The sequence below is a fragment of the Pelobates fuscus genome, chromosome 3 (genome assembly GCF_036172605.1).
Source record: "Pelobates fuscus isolate aPelFus1 chromosome 3, aPelFus1.pri, whole genome shotgun sequence".
Lineage (NCBI taxonomy): Eukaryota > Metazoa > Chordata > Amphibia > Anura > Pelobatidae > Pelobates > Pelobates fuscus.
Genome location: NC_086319.1, coordinates 224,559,837 through 224,578,745, shown reverse-complemented (window position 1 = coordinate 224,578,745; position 18,909 = coordinate 224,559,837). Strand labels below are relative to the sequence as shown.

Below are 18,909 nucleotides of genomic sequence, written 5' to 3'. Positions count from 1 at the left end.
AATTCATATATAATCTTACATATTAAGTTTTTTTTGGGGGTTTTTTTCTTGGTCTTTTGCATGTTCATTCACCACAGTTGGATCTTGTCTGTCTGATAGTGGAAGTTTCGTGGAAACGATACAACGTGGACCCTCGTGCTTTTGGCTTGTAAGTATCTATAAGTGTTTTATAGTATTTTTCTTTAATATGAAAGAAAAATACTCCCAAATGATGCCATATTTTGATGATCTATGTATTCAGTTAAACGGACAGTCAAGTTTAGTGGTTCTTAACATCTGGATTGAGACACAGAACTGGGTATCTCTCGCATTACTTACTGAATCTGCTCTGTTGATTCACTCCTTCACAGGTCACTCAAGTCAAATTCACAGTCTGCATGGCCTGTCTTCCCATAGTGATGTGGTCGCTGCCCACTCAAATGGCACGTCCTTATGTGCTGAACATTTGCAAAACGTCATTTCCGATTTGGAAGTGTCCAAGTCACCTAGGTGACCTAGTTTTTGTACTTTTTGGAGTCGAAAAACTCGCAGAGGAGTTTTGATTGGAGTCAATCAGAACTTAAGTAAATATATATATATACATATATATATAGAGAGAACAGATATATTATATAATCTTGTTTAGTGCCTTATTCAGTGCCCTATCATGGTTTCTACATCGGTGCCAGATTAGTGTGTTCTACAAGTTTATTCGTATTTCTGGTATTGACCTCATCTAGTTATTTGATATTCGTGTAACTCTGGGATCTTGACCCAGCTTGTTGATCGCATTTTCCTATACCTATAAACCTGAACATGGCTAGTTTCTGAATTTGTCTTGATCTGTTGATTATGTTAAGTCCAGCCACTCTAAGGACTGGTAATAGGTCTAATATTGTCCCTCATTTTGAGTTCCCATATCCTGTGAGTTTGGATATACTCCCCATGACCGTATCAATGTGAAAAATGTATGCAGGGTTTTGGTATATGTAATTGTCTAATTTTTGGAGGGATAATTGTATTTGCCTTTGCTTTGTTGTTCTGTTCCATTTTCTGTGCTTTAAAAAAAACCAAAACTTGGTAGGAATGTTTTTTCACTGTGTTGCCATTGGTAGGAACCAGTATATCCAGGGGCGGACTGACCAGTCGGGCACTTCGGACATGGTCCGAGGGCCCGGCTGGGAGGGGGGCCCGCCGCCATCAGGGGGCCCGGCGGCAGGGCCGGATTGCCCCACCGCGGCCTCGGCATCTGTGCATGTAAGTGCCACCGGGTGGCCGGTCCGGTGGCACACTGAAGGGGCCGGGTACATGCTGGAGCCGCCGGGCCGGGTGGCAGCCTCGCCGGTCCGGCGGCACTCCTGTCAGGCTGTCAGTAACGCTGAGGACGGAAGGAGGGGAGGAGCATGTCTCTCTCACATGCTCCTTTGCGGTTCCCACATCCTGTGCTGGGAATTGTGGGAACCGCAAAGGAGCATGTGAGAGAGACATGCTCCTCCCCTCCTTCCGTCCTCAGCGTTACTGACAGCCTGACAGGAGTGCCGCCGGACCGGCGAGGCTGCCACCCGGCCCGGCGGCTCCAGCATGTACCCGGCCCCTTCAGTCTTCTCTTGGTAAATGGGAGGGGGAAAAATAAAACAGAGAGGGGGAAAAGATAGAGGCAGGGGAAGAAACAGACAGTGGGAAAATAGAGAGACAGGGGGAGGGGAAGGAAAGAGACAGAGGGGGGGGGGGGAGAGAGTGACACAGGGAAAGGAGGGAGAAATAGACAGGGGGGGAGAGTGAGACACAGGGGGAGAAAGAAGGGGAATAGAGAGATGGTGGAGGGGGGAGAAAGAGACAGAGGGGAAGAGAGATGTGGGGTAGAGAGAGACACAGGGAAAGGGGGGAGAAAAAGACAGGGGATGAGAGATGTGGGGTAGAGAGAGCCACAGGGAAAGGGGGGAGAAAGAGACAGAGGGGAAGAGATATGTGGGGTAGAGAGAGACACAGGGAAAGGGGGAGAAAGAGACAGGGGACGAGAGATGTGGGGTAGAGAGAGACACAGGGAAAGGGGGGAGAAAGAGACAGGGGACGAGAGATGTGGGGTAGAGAGAGACACAGGGAAAGGGGGAGAAAGAGACAGAGGGGACGAGAGATGTGGGGTAGAGAGAGACACAGGGAAAGGGGGAGAAAGAGAGAGGGGATGAGAGATGTGGGGTAGAGAGAGACACAGGGAAAGGGGGGGAGAAAGAGACAGAGGGGACGAGAGATGTGGGGTAGAGAGAGACACAGGGAAAGGGGGAGAAAGAGAGAGGGGATAGGAGATGTGGGGTAGAGAGAGACACAGGGAAAGGGGGAGAAAGAGACAGAGGGGACGAGAGATGTGGGGTAGAGAGAGACACAGGGAAAGGGGGAGAAAGAGAGAGGGGATGAGAGATGTGGGGTAGAGAGAGACACAGGGAAAGGGGGGGAGAAAGAGACAGAAGGGACGAGAGATGTGGGGTAGAGAGAGACACAGGGAAAGGGAGGAGAAAGAGACAGAGGGGACTAGAGATGTGGGGTAGAGAGAGACACAGGGAAAGGGGGGAGAAAGAGACAGAGGGGACGAGAGACACAGGGAGAAAGGAGAGAGACCCACAAGGGGAGGGGGAGAAAGAGGCAGAGGGGGAAGAGAGACTGGGAAGGAGAGGGGAGACATGGACACAGAGGAGCAGTGATGGGGAGAAAGAAACATACAGAGGGACTGGGGGAGACAAAAAGGCACACAGTAGGGCTGTATATATAATTGGTGGATCGCCCCAGCCGATCTCTCTCCCCGGTCTGCAGGCACCGTGCGGGCAGCTGGCAGGGAGGGAAGAAGAGAGGACCCGGGAGCTTAGCCTGCAGCTTCTCTGGGTCCTTCTCACGCAAGCACAGAGCGTTGCCGCAGTTACCACGGCAACGCTCCGGCTCTCGCAAGAGTGAACTCTAGCCCTGGAGCTACGGGCTAGTGTTCACTCTCAACACTGCGACCACCAGGGATTCCTGGTGGTCGTAGTAGTGAGAGTGAACTCTAGCCCCATACAAACACTGCCCCCCCACACACACACCATACACATTCACTCACTGCCCCCCATACACACACACCCTACACATTTACACACATTGCCTCACACACACACATACACAGACCCCCATACACAGCCCCCCATACTAACATTGCCACACACACCCTATATGTTCACACACACACACACACACACACACACACACACACACACTGAACCTTTCACACACACTGCACCCCTCACACATTGCACCACTGCTCCTATACCCTACTACAGCCCCATATCCCAGCAGACCCCAGGTAAGTTTTCAAACTGTTCTTAAACGGTTTGACTACTTACTCTGGGAGGGGGTCCTGGCCCTCCTGGCACCATAACCACTACACAGAGCAGCAGTGGTTATTGTGCATGGATTATTTCTTTAAATAATCTACAAGTGCCCCCGTAGCCAGCCAGCCAGCCCACAAGCCAACCAAGCCACCAGTTAGCCAGCCCACAGGCCAGCCAGGCCAGCAGCCAGCCACAGGCCAGTAGCCAGCCCACAGACTTACAACAAGCCACAGGCTTACAGCCAGCAAGCCCACAGCCTGCCGGCAGTAGCCAGCAAGTCCACAGCCTGCCGGGAAGCCACAGCCTGCCAGCCGCAGCCAGCAAGCCCACAGCCTTCCAGCAACAGTAATTAAGGTAGGATGAGCCAACTTGGCCTAGGTATCAGCAAGCTATGTTGTGTTGCTATATTGTAAATAGGAACCAGAGTGTTGGAGAGACCCCCCTCCAGGCCCCCATTAGACTCCATTGTAGTCTCTAATGGGGCTCGAGTAGATTCTTTCTAACACTCTCTAAATAACACTGAGATAGCCTCTGCTAGAAAGACCCCCCCCCCTCCATGGCCCATTAGCCCTCAATTGTAGTCTCTACTGGGGCCTTGAGGGGATTATTGCACTTTTGTTCCTTGTGTCTAAAGATTGTGTAGGGTGTGGCTGGAGGCGGGACAAGGGTGGGGCTTGCTACGGAGCATGGGTGGGGCCTGTAAGGGGGCCCTTGATTTATTTTGCCCGTGGGCCCTGAGGGTTCTCAGTCCGCCCCTGAGTATATCATATATTGGGCCACAGGAAACCACTCAAAGTAAACAGTTTTCTCTATTTTGAATTAAAGACTCATTTGAGAAGATTCTAATGGTTGTCTTGGTATTCATCTCAGCCACAACGAAAGATCGTTCTAATATGTAGAACAGGGAATTGCATAAAACTATCCAAACGCATAGAAACCAAATATTCCCAATTTTCTCATTGGTTTGTTGTATACATATAGCAAGACCTGTTTAAGCAGCAGGACTGTTGGACACAAAACCCCAGACAAAGTGCAGGGTGTAACAGAAAATAAATATCTTTCATAGAGGCATGCCTAATTATCCGGTGTATATACACAGTTTGAACCCTAGTTTCCATAATATCAATAGTCAGACATGGGGCCATGACGTCTGGGAATGTAGACATGTGATACACACAATTACATATTACATAACTCAATCAAAAGCATGCCCACTTTCTTAGTTTTTTTTTTGTTTTTGTTTTTTATCTGGAGCAGCATTACTGTTTGCATATCCTGAAGTCATTGGTTTTCTTTATTTATGTTATGGAGGATTATCTTCATAATACCCTTGGGGTTGGTGACTTGTGTTTCTGCCTTGGGGCTTGTAAGGTTTTTTTGGTATAGTGCTATTGTATTGCCTCCATGTCTGTTACTTTGTCTAATTTTTCTTTTTTGTCTGATATTTAGATTTTTCTTCTATTTAATAAAGTCGTATTGTACTTAATGATTGAAGCCTTTGATTTGCCTTTTATTTGCGCTCCTCTGGTGACTGTGCAGAGTCCAGACTGTATAAATTTAACATGTAGATTTTCTCTGTTCAGAGAAGAATAGAGCATAAATAAATAAAAGAACATACTGTTTGCCCCAGTGTGAAATAGTTGGCATAATTAGCTGGTACATTTCATTGCTATTTATGATTTGTTGCAGAAAATGTACTATTTCATGTGCCGTTCTATGCCTAAATGGGTGTATTAAAACCCCAAATATACAGCCTCTGGAATAGTCATTTTATGGATTTTCAATAACTAGCCAAAGCCATTAACATATTTCTGTGATACATTAACGGGCTACAGAAGGCCACGTCTTTGTGTGTCCTTGGATTAAGGAGTTAAAATATATTTACGGTCACATCTAGAGAAGTGTAATTCCATTTGCCTGAGGAAAGTGTGAAATGTAGTTTTTCGGCCAAATCATTACCATTCAGTATGCATTCATTATATGTTAAAAGTGATGCGATCCTTGATAGTGTCACACATTGACTGCAGATTTTCAAGTTTTTTTTTTTTTTTGTGTGTGTGTGTGTGTGTGGCTTAATACCAATATTTCAAACCATATGCACATCATAAAATCCATATTGCATTGTGCTAGAAATACATTCTCAAGCAGCTGTCCTTAAAGGAACACTATAGGGCCGGGATGCAAATGTGTTCCTGATCATATAGTGTTAAAACCACCATCTGGCCTCCCGTTTCTAACCTAAATAAAGTAAAATCCTACCTTTATTGCAGTCTGCTGCTGATGGCTCTGCCCCTGATCTGCCTGCTTGGCTGGCATCATCAGAAGTGTGGATCTGAGCTAATCACCGTGCTTCCCCATAGGATTGGCTGAGACTGTCAAGGAGGCAGATCAGGGGCAGAGCCAGCATGATTCAAGCACAGCCCTGGCCAATCAGCATCTCCTCATAGAGATGCATCCCTATAAAAGATCAGTGTCTCCATACAGAGGGTGGAGACACTGAATTTTAGTTCTGCTCACTGTGCAGCACTGCTCAAGGAAGCAGCTTTAGCAGCCATCTGAGGAGTGGCCAGTGAAGTTATCACTAGGCTGTAATATAAACACTGCATTTTCTCTGAAAATACAGTGTTTACTTTAAAAAGCCTGAAGGGACCGATCATACTCACCAGAACAATAAACTGTAGTTGTTATAATGACTAAAGTGTGCCTTTTTTAATTTAAGTGTAGCAAAAGGAACTCTCTAAAGGTAGAAGTTTGTATTCTAAAAAAAAAATGGCTGTCGCTACACATATTACTTCTCTTCCGGAGACGTGTGCTGAATTATTTACTTTGTGCATAGCAAGTTTGCTAACTCATTGTTTCTTAAATGTTTTACATAGCCATGGCAAAGCCAATACCTCGGAGTATTACATATTTCAGATCCTGTGCTGCATATCAGAAGCGGCAGGTAAAATGTGCATGCCACTACCCCCTGGTAAGTTACTCTATACAATGTGCAAATTGTTGTGTACTATAAAATTATGTGCATGCCTCTTCTTTTGATAACAGCCTGGAGGATCAATAAGCAACTGTCTCTCGGTACATGTAGCAATATGTAAAGGTACACAGCTTGGCACTGGTAATGCTGCATGAGCCAGCCTGATAAAACTGAAGACCAGTGGACTATATGTAGTTACTCTATGGCCAGTCAGTCTCAGGATTTTGATTTATTTTAATTCCATCTTTGTCTTAAGGATGCATTGTCATGAAAATATTCTACTGGAAATCCATTTAAAACAAATACCATAGTTTATATAGTTGAGGTTCTAACAATTTTCAGTATGGTAGTGGAACTTTCTCATGATGTGGAATGCCCTTTGTGCCCTAGGAAACCTGAGGGTTACCTAAAAATCTTTTATGCATTAAAAACTAATAATGCTGATGGTGCATACTCAATTTATAATCACATGGCCCTTCAACTCTTCCTTACTATTGCCAGGTAGGGTGTTCAAAGTACAGACTGCACCGGTCCTTCTAATTCTAGGACCCTAGATAGTCGACGACCTTACATACTCCATATTTGCCCTGTTTTGTTTCCCTTTTCCTTTTTCTTCTTTATTTATTTCAGTCTAGCTTTGTGTACTTTAAATCATATATGTCCCTTTTAAATTAATTGTCAATTTGTTCATTAAATCTGGTGATGCCCCAGTCACAATAGTAAATCACCAAACACAAGCTACTTTGACACAGTTTGTCCAAGTGGTCTCTGGTGTTACAATGTTGAAATTAACATTTGATTGTGAGAAGAGTGTCCTTTTGAAATTTAGTACTTATGTCTACATTTAAGAAGAAGGGTGAAGCATTCTCCGAAATTACAATCAATAAACTTTTACCAGGAAAAAAAAAATGTATAAAAGAAATGCATATATTTATGTATCTAGATATGCCATTTGCTTTTAAAACACTCATATGACTTTAAAACAGAGTAAAAACAGAAAATAAGAGTAAGCGCTAAATACCCAAAAGGCAGCAATCTCTCAAAAAAAACCTTAAACAAATGGCAGATACAAGAAATAGGGGGAAGGGCTGTGCCACAAAACGTCAGTGTATAAAATAGTCCAAGTAAAAAAAGGGAAAGAAAGTCTTATCTGGAACAGGTCCAATAGGGGACGTAGGATCTATGGATGTTGGTCCGGAGCGGATATCCTCTTTCTCCTCCTTCTTAGGGATTCACTCAGATATAGGAAAAAATAGAGAAAAAAATAGTGCAATACGTCTGATAAAGAGATACAACAGTCTAAAAGCTGGTATAGAACTCACATGTGGAGGAGCTGTAACTCGCTCTAGTATGAAAGGCGTGCAGCGGTATAATCCCCGCTTATGGGATATATGGAAGGTTCCTCCGTCAGTGGTCAAATATATAGAAAGAAAGGAGACAACAAATAGTGCTCACTGGGTAAAATCCACGGATAAAAGGGAAATAAAAATAATACTCACAAGAATGGAGCAGACCAACTGCTCCTTGATGGTAGCGTTGGTGGTATTATCCCCACCTAGGGATTGCTTGGGGTCCAAAATGATGCCAGGTAACAAACAGGTATAAAACAGTGCTCAGTGTATTAAAAAGATAGATGGTACCAGTAAAAAAAGTGACCAAATAATCTTTAATATAATAAAATACACAGTAAAAGTCCACATACGCGTTTTGCCAATACGGCTTTATCAATATGGAAAAAGAACCTGATACCTTATTTGCATAGTTGAAAAATCCAGTCGATCAATCTTAACATTTCCATTGCATTTCTATTGGAAGAACTGAAATATTTAAGCTGTTGCCATGTGTGCGCTTATATAAAGTAAAATGTCTTGTGTTTTCATATAGGTTACCATACTTTGCACTTAGTTCTTGGGGTGCGTTGTCTGCCTCTTGAAAATTTTCTTCATTGTATAGACAGTGGGATCCTACAGCTGACAGAGGCCTTTGTCATCAAACTTTTTAAAGGTAGTTCTTGTAGTTCTCATATAAATAAAAGTACTTTTGTAATGAGTAGGGTAAAGGAAGTTTGTGTCAGTTTTAACAATCTGTTTCTATGGATATTTTTATGTTTATAAATTATAACCTGCTCTGTTTTCAGAGGGTCTGCTATCATCTTAAAGGTACACTATAGTCACCTGGACCACTTCAACTCAGTGAATTGGTGTGGTTTCAGTGGTCCTGCTTTTAACCCAGCAATGTACAAAGTGCAGTTTTTTAGGAAGTGTAATGTTTCCACTGCAGGGTTAAGACCATCTCTAGTGACTGTCTTCCTGACAAAGTAAAAGGTCTGTATTCCTATTGCTATAGTGTTCCTTTAGCGACAAATGACCTGCAAGGAATGTATCAATAAATGTTATTAGAAGATTAATGACCACCCTGCTAGGTCACGCAATGAAAATGTATTTATTTAATATTTCTTATAAAGTACCCTTATCCATTGTAATGTGCTTGGCAATAATAGTCGCCATTAAGCATGGTGTTTATCCAAATATAAATTAAATAGACACTAAAGGCACCAAAACAACTTTCGCTTAGTGAAGCGGTTTTGTTGTATAGATCATGCCCCTGTAGTCTCCCTGGCTTTTCTATGCCATTTAGGCAAAATGCTTTGTTTATACAGTGTCCTTTTAAACAACATTTGGTGGGATTTAAGTAAATCACATTGGTAACTGAGGCTAGAGGTCAACATGACTGTAGGAATGACTGAAGGAATTATTGAGATAAAATTAGTGTATGAGGTTGCAGGGCTTCTGGAGTATTTGTGTGCGGAAGTAAAGAATATACAAACACGTTGATGGATCAGAATAGGTGCAGGTTGTGTAGTGAAAGCGTAGTGATTTGAACACAGACGATGAAAGTAGGATCAAAGCAAGGATGATGAATTAGAATTTGTTAAAGTGGTATTTTGATTTTCTCACTACATTTCTTTTTATAGAACTGAATGATGATGCGAAGAATGAGAGAATAAAACACAGCATAATTCTCCGTCTTCCTGAGGTTAGCAGAGCAATTACTAATTCCTTTTACTGGCTTCTCTTCACATATTTGTTTTTTCTGATGTGATGATTTTATTATAAACGTAATGGCAGTCTATGTTAAACACAATGGGGTGTGTTTATTAGAGAGTAACTCTGGAATACAAACATTGTCAAAGTGGAGTGATCACATGGAAACCAATGGAATGTTTCTAGTCATTGTTCCACATTTAGAACTTTGCTTTAGAAGTGGTCTTAAAGGGAAATTCAAAGCACCAAAACCACTTCATCCTAGTAAAGGGACCTTATTGATCCCTTTCAGAGAAACAGCAATGTTTACATTTTGCCATAATCATGCAAGACTGAAAGCCACTGGAGGCACTTCCTAGTGAAGACTTTCATTTAAAATCATACGCACAGCATGATAGTGCCAAACTCTGTTAATGCTACTCATAGAGGCGCTTTGGATTTAATACTTCTCTATGAGAAGCATTTGATTGGCTGAGTGCGGTGACTGCCCTGCAAGATTTGTATTTGGGCAAAAAAATCAACCGAATGGATGATCTTGGAACAGGAGAAGCGGCTGCCTGGTGAAGACAAAGCGGTGCTTAGGAGAAAATGCCTTTTCTAATTTTCAAGTGGGCACACATAATTTAAAGCTCACAAACATGCTAACATTCAAATTATAAATATAATAATTTTTAAAGTTAGTGTTGGTGTTCTTGCTCCCAATATATATATATTTCAAACCCACTGGAATCTTGTTTGATATTTGCACCAAACCCATCTTGATATAGCTTGTGATTTTCCTATTCACTAGAAACCCTCAATGTTTTGTGTGTATGTTTGCTCATGCTATCTGATGACTTATTTTCATGTGCAATCATCACTTGGTGCTACTTGAATGTTGCTTGGCATCATTGAATACCTGCAATTTCAAACTTTAACATGTCATTAATCCTTTAAAGGAAAACTCCAGTGCCAGGAAAACAATCAGTTTTCCTGGCACTGGAGGTACCCTCTCCCTCCCACCCTCCAATGCCCAGTTGCTGAAGGGGTGTAAACCCCTTCGGTCACTTGCCTGAGGCAGCAACGATGTCCCTCGTCGCTGTCTCCTCCTCTGCGCCGCTCCTCATACCGTCTCCGTCGGCCGGTGGGCAAGACTGATCCTGCCTACCGGCCGAGGAGACCTAATGCGCATGCGCGCATTCGCATTAGCGCTCCCCATAGGAAAGCATTGAAAAAGAATTTCAATGCTTTCCTATGGGGAAATGAGCGACGCTGGAGGTCCTCATACAGCGTGAGGACGTCCAGCGATGCTCTAGCACAGATAATCTGTGCTATGAAGGAGGAAGTGACCTCTAGTGGCTGTCTGGTAGACAGCCACTAGAGGTGGAGTTAACCTTGCAAGGTAATTATTGCAGTTTATAAAAAAACTGCAATAATTACAGTTGCAGGGTTAAGAGTAGTGGGAGTTGGCACCCAGACCATTCCAATGAGCAGAAGTGGTCTGGGTGCCTGGAGTGTCCCTTTAAGGGCAGAGGCTATTGTCTACAATCTGATGCAAAACAAAACCTAAAATGTGGGCTATGTGTTTTTCACCGAATTTAAGTGTGTCTCTTTAAATGCCCCCATATATATTATAAATGGTTTTGATAAAGGACAGAAATGGTTTATATTCAATAACCTATATGTATACCTACAACAACATTAAGTCTGAATAAAATGTTAAAAATGAGGGGGGGGATTAAAAATATGCGTTTTTGCTGATAAATTAAAAAAAATCCAGTGCAACTTAAGAAAAATAAGTTAAAATAAATTCCTCAATCAGTCCCGATTCTTAATTGTCTCATATTTGATAGTTAATGCTAACCCTTTACCAAAACCATGAATGCTATACAAACGTTAACCCTGTGCTTACACTAACTATATACCTACCGTAATCTTATCCTTAACCCTACACTATCACAAACTCTAAAACAGCATTAACTCTAACCTTACTCTAACATTGATCTTACCCTAACCTGACAACTAACCCTACGGAAACCCTTTGCAATTCTGAAATCAAAAGATGGCTTGCCAGGTTAAAACAGTAGAGTGGTCTGTGTCCACCATCTACTGGCCGTTTTTATAATTACAGCTGAGTACACTGTTAACAGTGCTGGGCAGCTGGCAAAACCCAACACCAATTATAATCAGCTTGGGGATAGGAAGGGGGACCTAAGAAGACCATGGGGCTCTCGCTTCAACAGCGTGCATTCCAGAAACTGTGCTGCATAGAGCTCAATGGACAGTTTGGGGTCACTAAAAATGGCCTAGCCGGCCGAGGGTTGCCTCAGGTGTCAATTGATACATGGGTTTCCTGGTGTGAGTAGGGATTTAACTGTACTCACACTTAAACTGCAGGATGTTACAGTATGCCCTAATGCCATTAAAGCCCACTATAGTTAGGACATACTGTGCCTTTCTAACGTTGTCAAAGCGTTAATGGGAAAAGGCTGTGTTTTTAATTTTCTATTTTAATTTTGCTTGATCAGAGTTTCTATGGCCATGAACAGAATACTGTTATCTACATGACCTTGCTCATTTTGATGATTCACAATAAAATTATGTGCAATTTCAGTTTTATGGACCACTATTCTCTCTTCCTGTTCTTCTATCCAGTTTCCTCTTTCCATGTCTGAAATGTCACCTTCTGACGCCACAGCTTGAGATTTACAAGTGCACTCTTCTATTTCCACGGCATTGTGTATCGTCTGAAATACACAGCACTGATAGACATACACAGTAAGACAGGTTTAACACAATTAGGAAGTTTATAGATTTCATCCTAACAGAAACATTGGGCTCCAGGGTGTGTCTGGAAATCTTGGCATGGCAGCCTGGCTGTACAATCTGATTACGTTTTTTTTCTTCATCTACTTTATTTATTCTTCCCTTACAATGTTCCATACTTTAAGTCATAGGGTTTTTGTAATAGACTGTCCATACCTGGTCATAGTCACAGAAATCTAGTTTGGGGAAACAGAACTGTTCATGCAGGGAAGAGAAGCCTCACTCTGACTGCTGTCTGAGGCTGATGGGCATTGTAGGCTAAATAGCTGGAGTACATTGAAAGTTAAGAATACCTGGAGATGAAATAAGGGGAATGTTCTTTAAGAAAATGTGTTAAGGATAATTAGCATTGTCTTGGCAATAGAATGTCATCTTAGGGTAGCAAAGATGCATGTCTAATGACATCAGTTTTGCAAGAGGATTACTGATTCCCAAATACATCCTTTCTGTTTTTGGGTGTAGCCTCCAGAATAAAACTGGGCACTGAAACCTTTATATACCTCACTGGGCTTTCTTAATTCTCATGATAATGTGTTTATTATACATTATCCTCCCATAGCCAGTAACCTGTGTTTATTATACATTATCCTCCTATAGCCAGCAACCTGTGTTTATTATACATTATCCCCCATAGTCATTTATCGTTGGACCTAGGCAGCATGATGTCTTAGGCCGGCCCAGAGAGTGAGTGAGTGAGTGAATAATATAATATATATGTTCAGAAACATATTAGTAATATATGTAAATTGGGTTCATGCAAAGAGGGTGAAAAGGTATTAAAGAAAAACACACTTATTGCATCAAATTTACAAAGCCAAACTTTTAAAAGCTTTCCTCATTTCTTCAGGCATAAAAATGATTGTCTTATTCGAATGCACGAATGGGCACGAATGGATCAGAACTAAAGGAGGGGTATTTAGGCCCAGTTCTCATCCTGCTCAGTGCCCTGTCGTGGTTTCCCTTGTGGTTGTCCGAGAGCGCATTCCTGTTATTAGTTTTCTACCTGGTTTTTGACTTTGGCTTTGTTTATTGACTTCTCTATATTTTGGTATCCTGACTACTGGCTTTCCTCATCGCTGCGTCCCTTTCTGTGTTTCCCTGACCTCGGCTAGTATTTTGACTATTCTATGTACGTTAAATCCGGCCATTCTAAGGACCGGTAATACGTTACTTATTTGTCATCTGTGCTAAACAGTTCTACGTGCTGGATCAAACATTAATCTTCACACAAATAGCCGAACTGTACCGAACGGCGACCACCCAGCCGTTCGTCAATTAGGTCAATTAGTTGCGGTTAACCACAGCTTCTGGGAGGTTAACAGGCTGCACACTCCCATTGCGTGTGGTCTGGCCGTTCGGCAGTTGATTCGGTAAAATAAAAGGGAATAAATAGGGCTAAATGCACGAATGGCATACGAAAAAATGGGCACTGGTAGCCACAAAACTGGGGTTTTGTCAGTTACTTACTACACAGTAAAAGATATATATAAAAAAATATGATATAGACTTAGCCGTGTGCACTGACCGCAGTGATCGGTCACGTGGCCCGCCTGGCACTAGGAGCACGGCTCGAGTCACGAGCTCACTCTTAAAGGGGCAGTGGGAGCCAAAAGTTGATTCAGGCTCCCATTGGCCCACGTCATTCCAGCACCCCCACACACGAACGTTTTGGGGGGGCGTAGGCATGACGTGGGCCAATCACTGGTGTAACAGCAGTGTACATAAAAAAAATAAAAAAATAGAAATTTGGCTGTGAAATAATAGCAATCAGTTTCCTTCACACGTGTGCGTTTCAGGGCCTGCCAGGGCACAGTGTCACACCAGTGCAACTCATATCTGGTGTAACAGTAGTGTACATTTAAAAAAATAAAAATACAGAGGGCTTGTTGTAACCTTTCGGGGACCCTTGGTGTTGTACGTGGCTGGGTGGAGGAAGAGACCTTCAATGACATCAGTGAGGACAAGAAACGGGACATGGCTAGCTTGATATCCAACCTTGTGCAAATGGGGAGTTTGCGGTTGTGCAAATGGACTGTTTGCGGTGCGTTAAACGGGGAGTTTGGTCTGTCACTGTGAAGCGGCCGTAACCCTTACACTACCTGATCGATACAACATCATACATGATATTTAAAGCACGTTATTCCAAACAATTTAGGAATGTTAGGGGATTTATGCCCTTTATGGATTAAAACTAGACTCTGCATCAACTATGTAATTTGCCATGGATCCCCCTCCGGCATGCCACAGTCCAGGTGTTAGTCCCCTTGAAACAACTTTTCCATCACTATTGTGGCCAGAAAGAGTCCCTGTGGGTTTTAAAATTCGCCTGCCTATTGAAGTCTATGGCGGTTCGCCCGGTTCGTGAACATTTGCGGAAGTTCGCGTTCGCTGTTCGCGAACAGAAAATGTTATGTTCGCAACATCACTAGTTTTGAGTCATTGTGTTTTGAATGTAGTCAATATCTCCCGACGTTCACCAGTTCTTCTTTTGCCTTTGTGTCGTGTGGGACTGTATTTATATCTCTAATTCCTATGAGTGCAAAATTTATAGGCATCCCTACATTTTACCAAAAATCCTGGCCGCTATTGTTTAATCCATGCTTGTGGAATAGACAAGAGTCCGTCAATAAATCTCAACGTCTCCACAAATATAAAAAAAAAAATACCATGTTGCAAAATTAAAACTTATATGAAAATATAGAATATAACAATAATAGGAAAACATGCACATTTACACTCTGAATAGGCATACCTTTTCGATAGGCACCTATAGGCAACCACCTACTCTGCCTGTTGACAAATCTGGCACTGCTCATATAGATTCAAATAAAGGGACTCTCCTCTCACCACAACTCCAGAGACTGGTGCAAGAAGTTCCCATGGTCTTCTTGTCGTTAATTATTTTCATTATAGCTGCAGTCCTTTACAAAATGTGCCTAATTTGTACAGGATCTCTTGGCTTTAAATGAAGCGATCTGTATTGCAACTACTGATACATAGAAACATAGAATGTGACGGCAGATAAGAACCATTTGGCCCATCTAGTCTGCCCAATTTTCTAAATACTTTCATTAGTCCCTGGCCTTATCTTATAGTTAGGATAGCCTATCCCACGCATGCTTAAACTCCTTTACTGTGTTAACATCTACCACTTCAGCTGGAAGGCTATTCCATGCATCCACTACCCTCTCAGTAAAGTAATACTTCCTGATATTATTTTTAAACCTTTGTCCCTCTAATTTAAGACTATGTCCTCTTGTTGTGGTAGTTTTTCTTCTTTTAAATATACTTTACTGTGTTGATTCCCTTTATGTATTTAAATGTTTCTATCATATCCCCCCTGTCTCGTCTTTCCTCCAAGCTATACATGTTAAGATCCTTTAACCTTTCCTGGTAAGTTTTATCCTGCAAACCATGATCCAGTTTAGTAGCCCTTCTCTGAACTCTCTCTAAGGTATCAATATCCTTCTGAAGATACGGTCTCCAGTACTGCGTACAATACTCCAAGTGAGGTCTCACCAGTGTTCTGTACAATGGCATGAGCACTTCCCTCTTTCTACTGCTAATGCCTCTCCCTATACAACCAAGCATACATGGCCACAATTGGATTTACTCATGAAATAGTGAAGCTATTCAGTTAGCATTATGGTTTCTAATTTTTGCAGAGTAGTTTCTTTTGTAAATACTGCCAAACTACATATCTTGTTAATCCATGGTGATCAGACCTTTATGGAATATATGCAGTGCTCTCATTCAGAAATATTGAGAGAACCAGGTTGGCTGAATGATCTTAGGCAGTTCATGGAACAGCTGTACAGGTGATACTCGAAAAATTAGAATATCGTGCACAAGTTAATTTATTTCAGTAACGCAACGTAAAAGGGGAAACTAATATCCGAGATAGACGCATTACATGCAAAGCAAGATAGTTCAAGCCGTGATTTGTCTTAAGTGCGATGATTATGGCTTACAGCTCATGAAAACCCGAAATCCACAATCTCAGTAAATTAAAATATTACATGCAATCAATAAAACAAGGAGTGTACATAGAACAATATCGGACCTCTGAAAAGCATAAGCATGCATATGGACTCAGTACTTGGTTTGGGCCCCTTTTGCAGCAATTACTGCCTCAATGCGGCGTGGCATGGAAGCTATCAGCCTGTGGCACTGCGGAGGTGTTATGGAAGACCAGGATGCTTCAATAGCGGCCTTCAGCTCTTCTGCATTGTTCGGTCTAATGTCTCTCATCTTTCTCTTGGCAATATACCATAGATTCTCTATGGGGTTCAGGTCAGGCGAGTTTGCTGGTCAATCAAGCACAGTAATCCCATGGTTCATTGAACCAGGCTTTGGTGCTTTTGGCAGTGTGGGCAGGTGCCAAGTCTTGCTGGAGAATGAAGTCTGCATCCCCATAAAGCTCGTCTGCGGAAGGAAGCATGAAGTGCTCCAAAATGTCCTGGTAAACGGCTGCGTTGACCCTGGACTTAATGAAGCACAGTGGACCAACACCAGCATATGACATGGCTCCCCAAATCAACACAGACTGTGGAAACTTCACACTGGACTTCAAGCATCTTGCAGTGTGTGCCTCTCCATTCTTCCTCCAGACTCTGGGTCCTTCCAAATGAGATGCAAAAGTTGCTCTCATCAGAAAAGAGGACTTTGGACCACTGAGCAACAGACCAGGTCTGTTTTTCTTTAGCCCAGGTAAGACGCTTCTGACGTTGTTTGTTGTTCAGGAGCAGCTTGACAAGAGGAATAAGACATCTGAAGCCCATGTCCAGCATTCGTCTTTGTGTGGTGGCTCTTGATGCACTGACCCCAGCCTCAGTCCACTCCTTGTGAAAGTCCCCAACACATTTGAATGGCCTTTTCCTGACAATCCTCTCCAGGCTGCGGCCATCCCTGCTGCTTGTGCACCTTTTTCTTCCACATAACTTACTATTAATGTGCTTTGATACAGCACTTTAGGAACATCCAACTTCCTTTGCAATTACCTTTTGAGGCTTTCCCTCCTTATGGAGAGTGTCAGTGATGGTTTTCTGCACAAATGTCAGGTCAGCAGTCTTTCCCATGATTGTGATTCCTACTGAACCAGACTGAGAGACCATTTAAAAGCTCTGAAACCCTTTGCAGGTGTTATGGCTTACTTAGCCGATTAGAGTGGGACACTGTGAGCCTAGAATATTGCACCTTTTCACAATATTCTAATTTACTGAGATTGTGGATTTTGGGTATTCATGAGCTGTAAGCCATAATCATCGCACTTATGACAAATCACGGCTTGAACTATCTTGCTTTGCATGTAATGCGTCTATCTCGGATATTAGTTTCCCCTTTTACATTGCATTACTGAAATAAATGAACTTTTGCACGATATTCTAATTTTTAGAGTATCACCTGTAGATTTGCAGCTAACAATGGAAATTTAGGGGAATCGTGTATCTAAACTGCAGGCCAACATGAAGAATGTGTTATTCCTCTAAATAAAGCTATTTAACACATAATTGGCAAAAATATCTCAGCTATGCATTTTCCCCAAATGTATTTGCTAGATTGCGAGATGGAATGTCATTCGTCAATTTTACAGCACAAACATTCTCTTAATATCATGACATTCTGACTTCTCCTTGATATGGTTTTAATTGATGATGGAACCATCTCAAACATCTGAATATTCTCCAGATCACATATAACATGATCATTTTTAATATCTTTTTATTGATAGAGAATTAGTGAAAAAGTACATCATCTATGGGATCATGCTGTCAGCAACAACTTAATAGCCATGAAATATGTGAACCAGTTACTGTCCAGGTTTAAAAAAAGAGAAAATGAGGTAAGTCATTTATTATTTTTATTAATTAAGACAGATTTGCTTTTAACATTTTCTTGATAGATGGAAGTGTAGGTGCTACGTCCTGTAATTGTGAGATTTATTGTATCCAAATCAATTATTGTGATGCATGTTCTCACCCATCTGGGTGGGGGTGGAGGGGGGGTAGTGGAGATAACCTCTGGGAGCATTGCTGGATGTCAGGTAAGTTTTAAAACCTTTACAGGGCTTGGGGCTTTATAGTAATGCCCCATAGGGCATTGTAAATGAGGGGAAGGGGGGGGAAATAGTCTAAATAGGTTGGAGTAACTTTTTTTTTTTTGTCAATCCAAATTTCTATTAAGGCACAAGATGGTAAGACCTTAATAACGAATGGTGACAATAATATAACGGGTATATCATATGGAACTAGTACAATGCAAAGCATGCTAATTAGAGACAGGTGTACTGAAGTCAACGAGGGAATATAACATGTCGCATAATGAGCTCCTGGGCCTTATTTTATAATAATGAAATATATGCAAGAGGCACATCACTAAGTAGTACAGAAGATAAAATAAAACAAAAAAAGATAAAGCAAAACTAAACCATATAAGCAATTGAGAGAATGGCTCATGAAGTAGGGGCAAAAAGGTACTTGTTCTATTACAGGAGCTATGAAAACTGGTTGGTGCCCATGCCTCAAATGAAAAATAATGCTCTAATCTAGCACATCAATGTGCCATGCTGATCCTACAGTGTAACAGTAGTAAATCAAACAAACTGTGATTACTTTATTTCATTATACTATGTGCAGATACTTAATACAGCCTCTTGATAGAGTAGTCGTCTAGTAAGAAACAAATTTAGAAAATAAAATACAAGTAGAATAAAACAAAACATGTTAATAACTTAGAATATATATCGCTGGTGTGC

At 41.9% G+C, this 18,909-nt stretch overlaps 1 protein-coding gene across 1 annotated transcript in view; it reads left to right on the top strand.

Annotated features, from left to right (window-relative positions):
* Positions 1-18,909, top strand: part of GSAP (gamma-secretase activating protein) — a 130,321-nt gene that overhangs the window by 106,365 nt on the left and 5,047 nt on the right. The window contains exons 26-30 of the mRNA XM_063448150.1: positions 78-148; positions 6,209-6,303; positions 8,191-8,310; positions 9,281-9,342; positions 17,887-17,997. Coding sequence (XP_063304220.1) covers positions 78-148; positions 6,209-6,303; positions 8,191-8,310; positions 9,281-9,342; positions 17,887-17,997 — 459 coding nt within the window. The remainder of the gene's footprint in view (positions 1-77; positions 149-6,208; positions 6,304-8,190; positions 8,311-9,280; positions 9,343-17,886; positions 17,998-18,909) is intronic.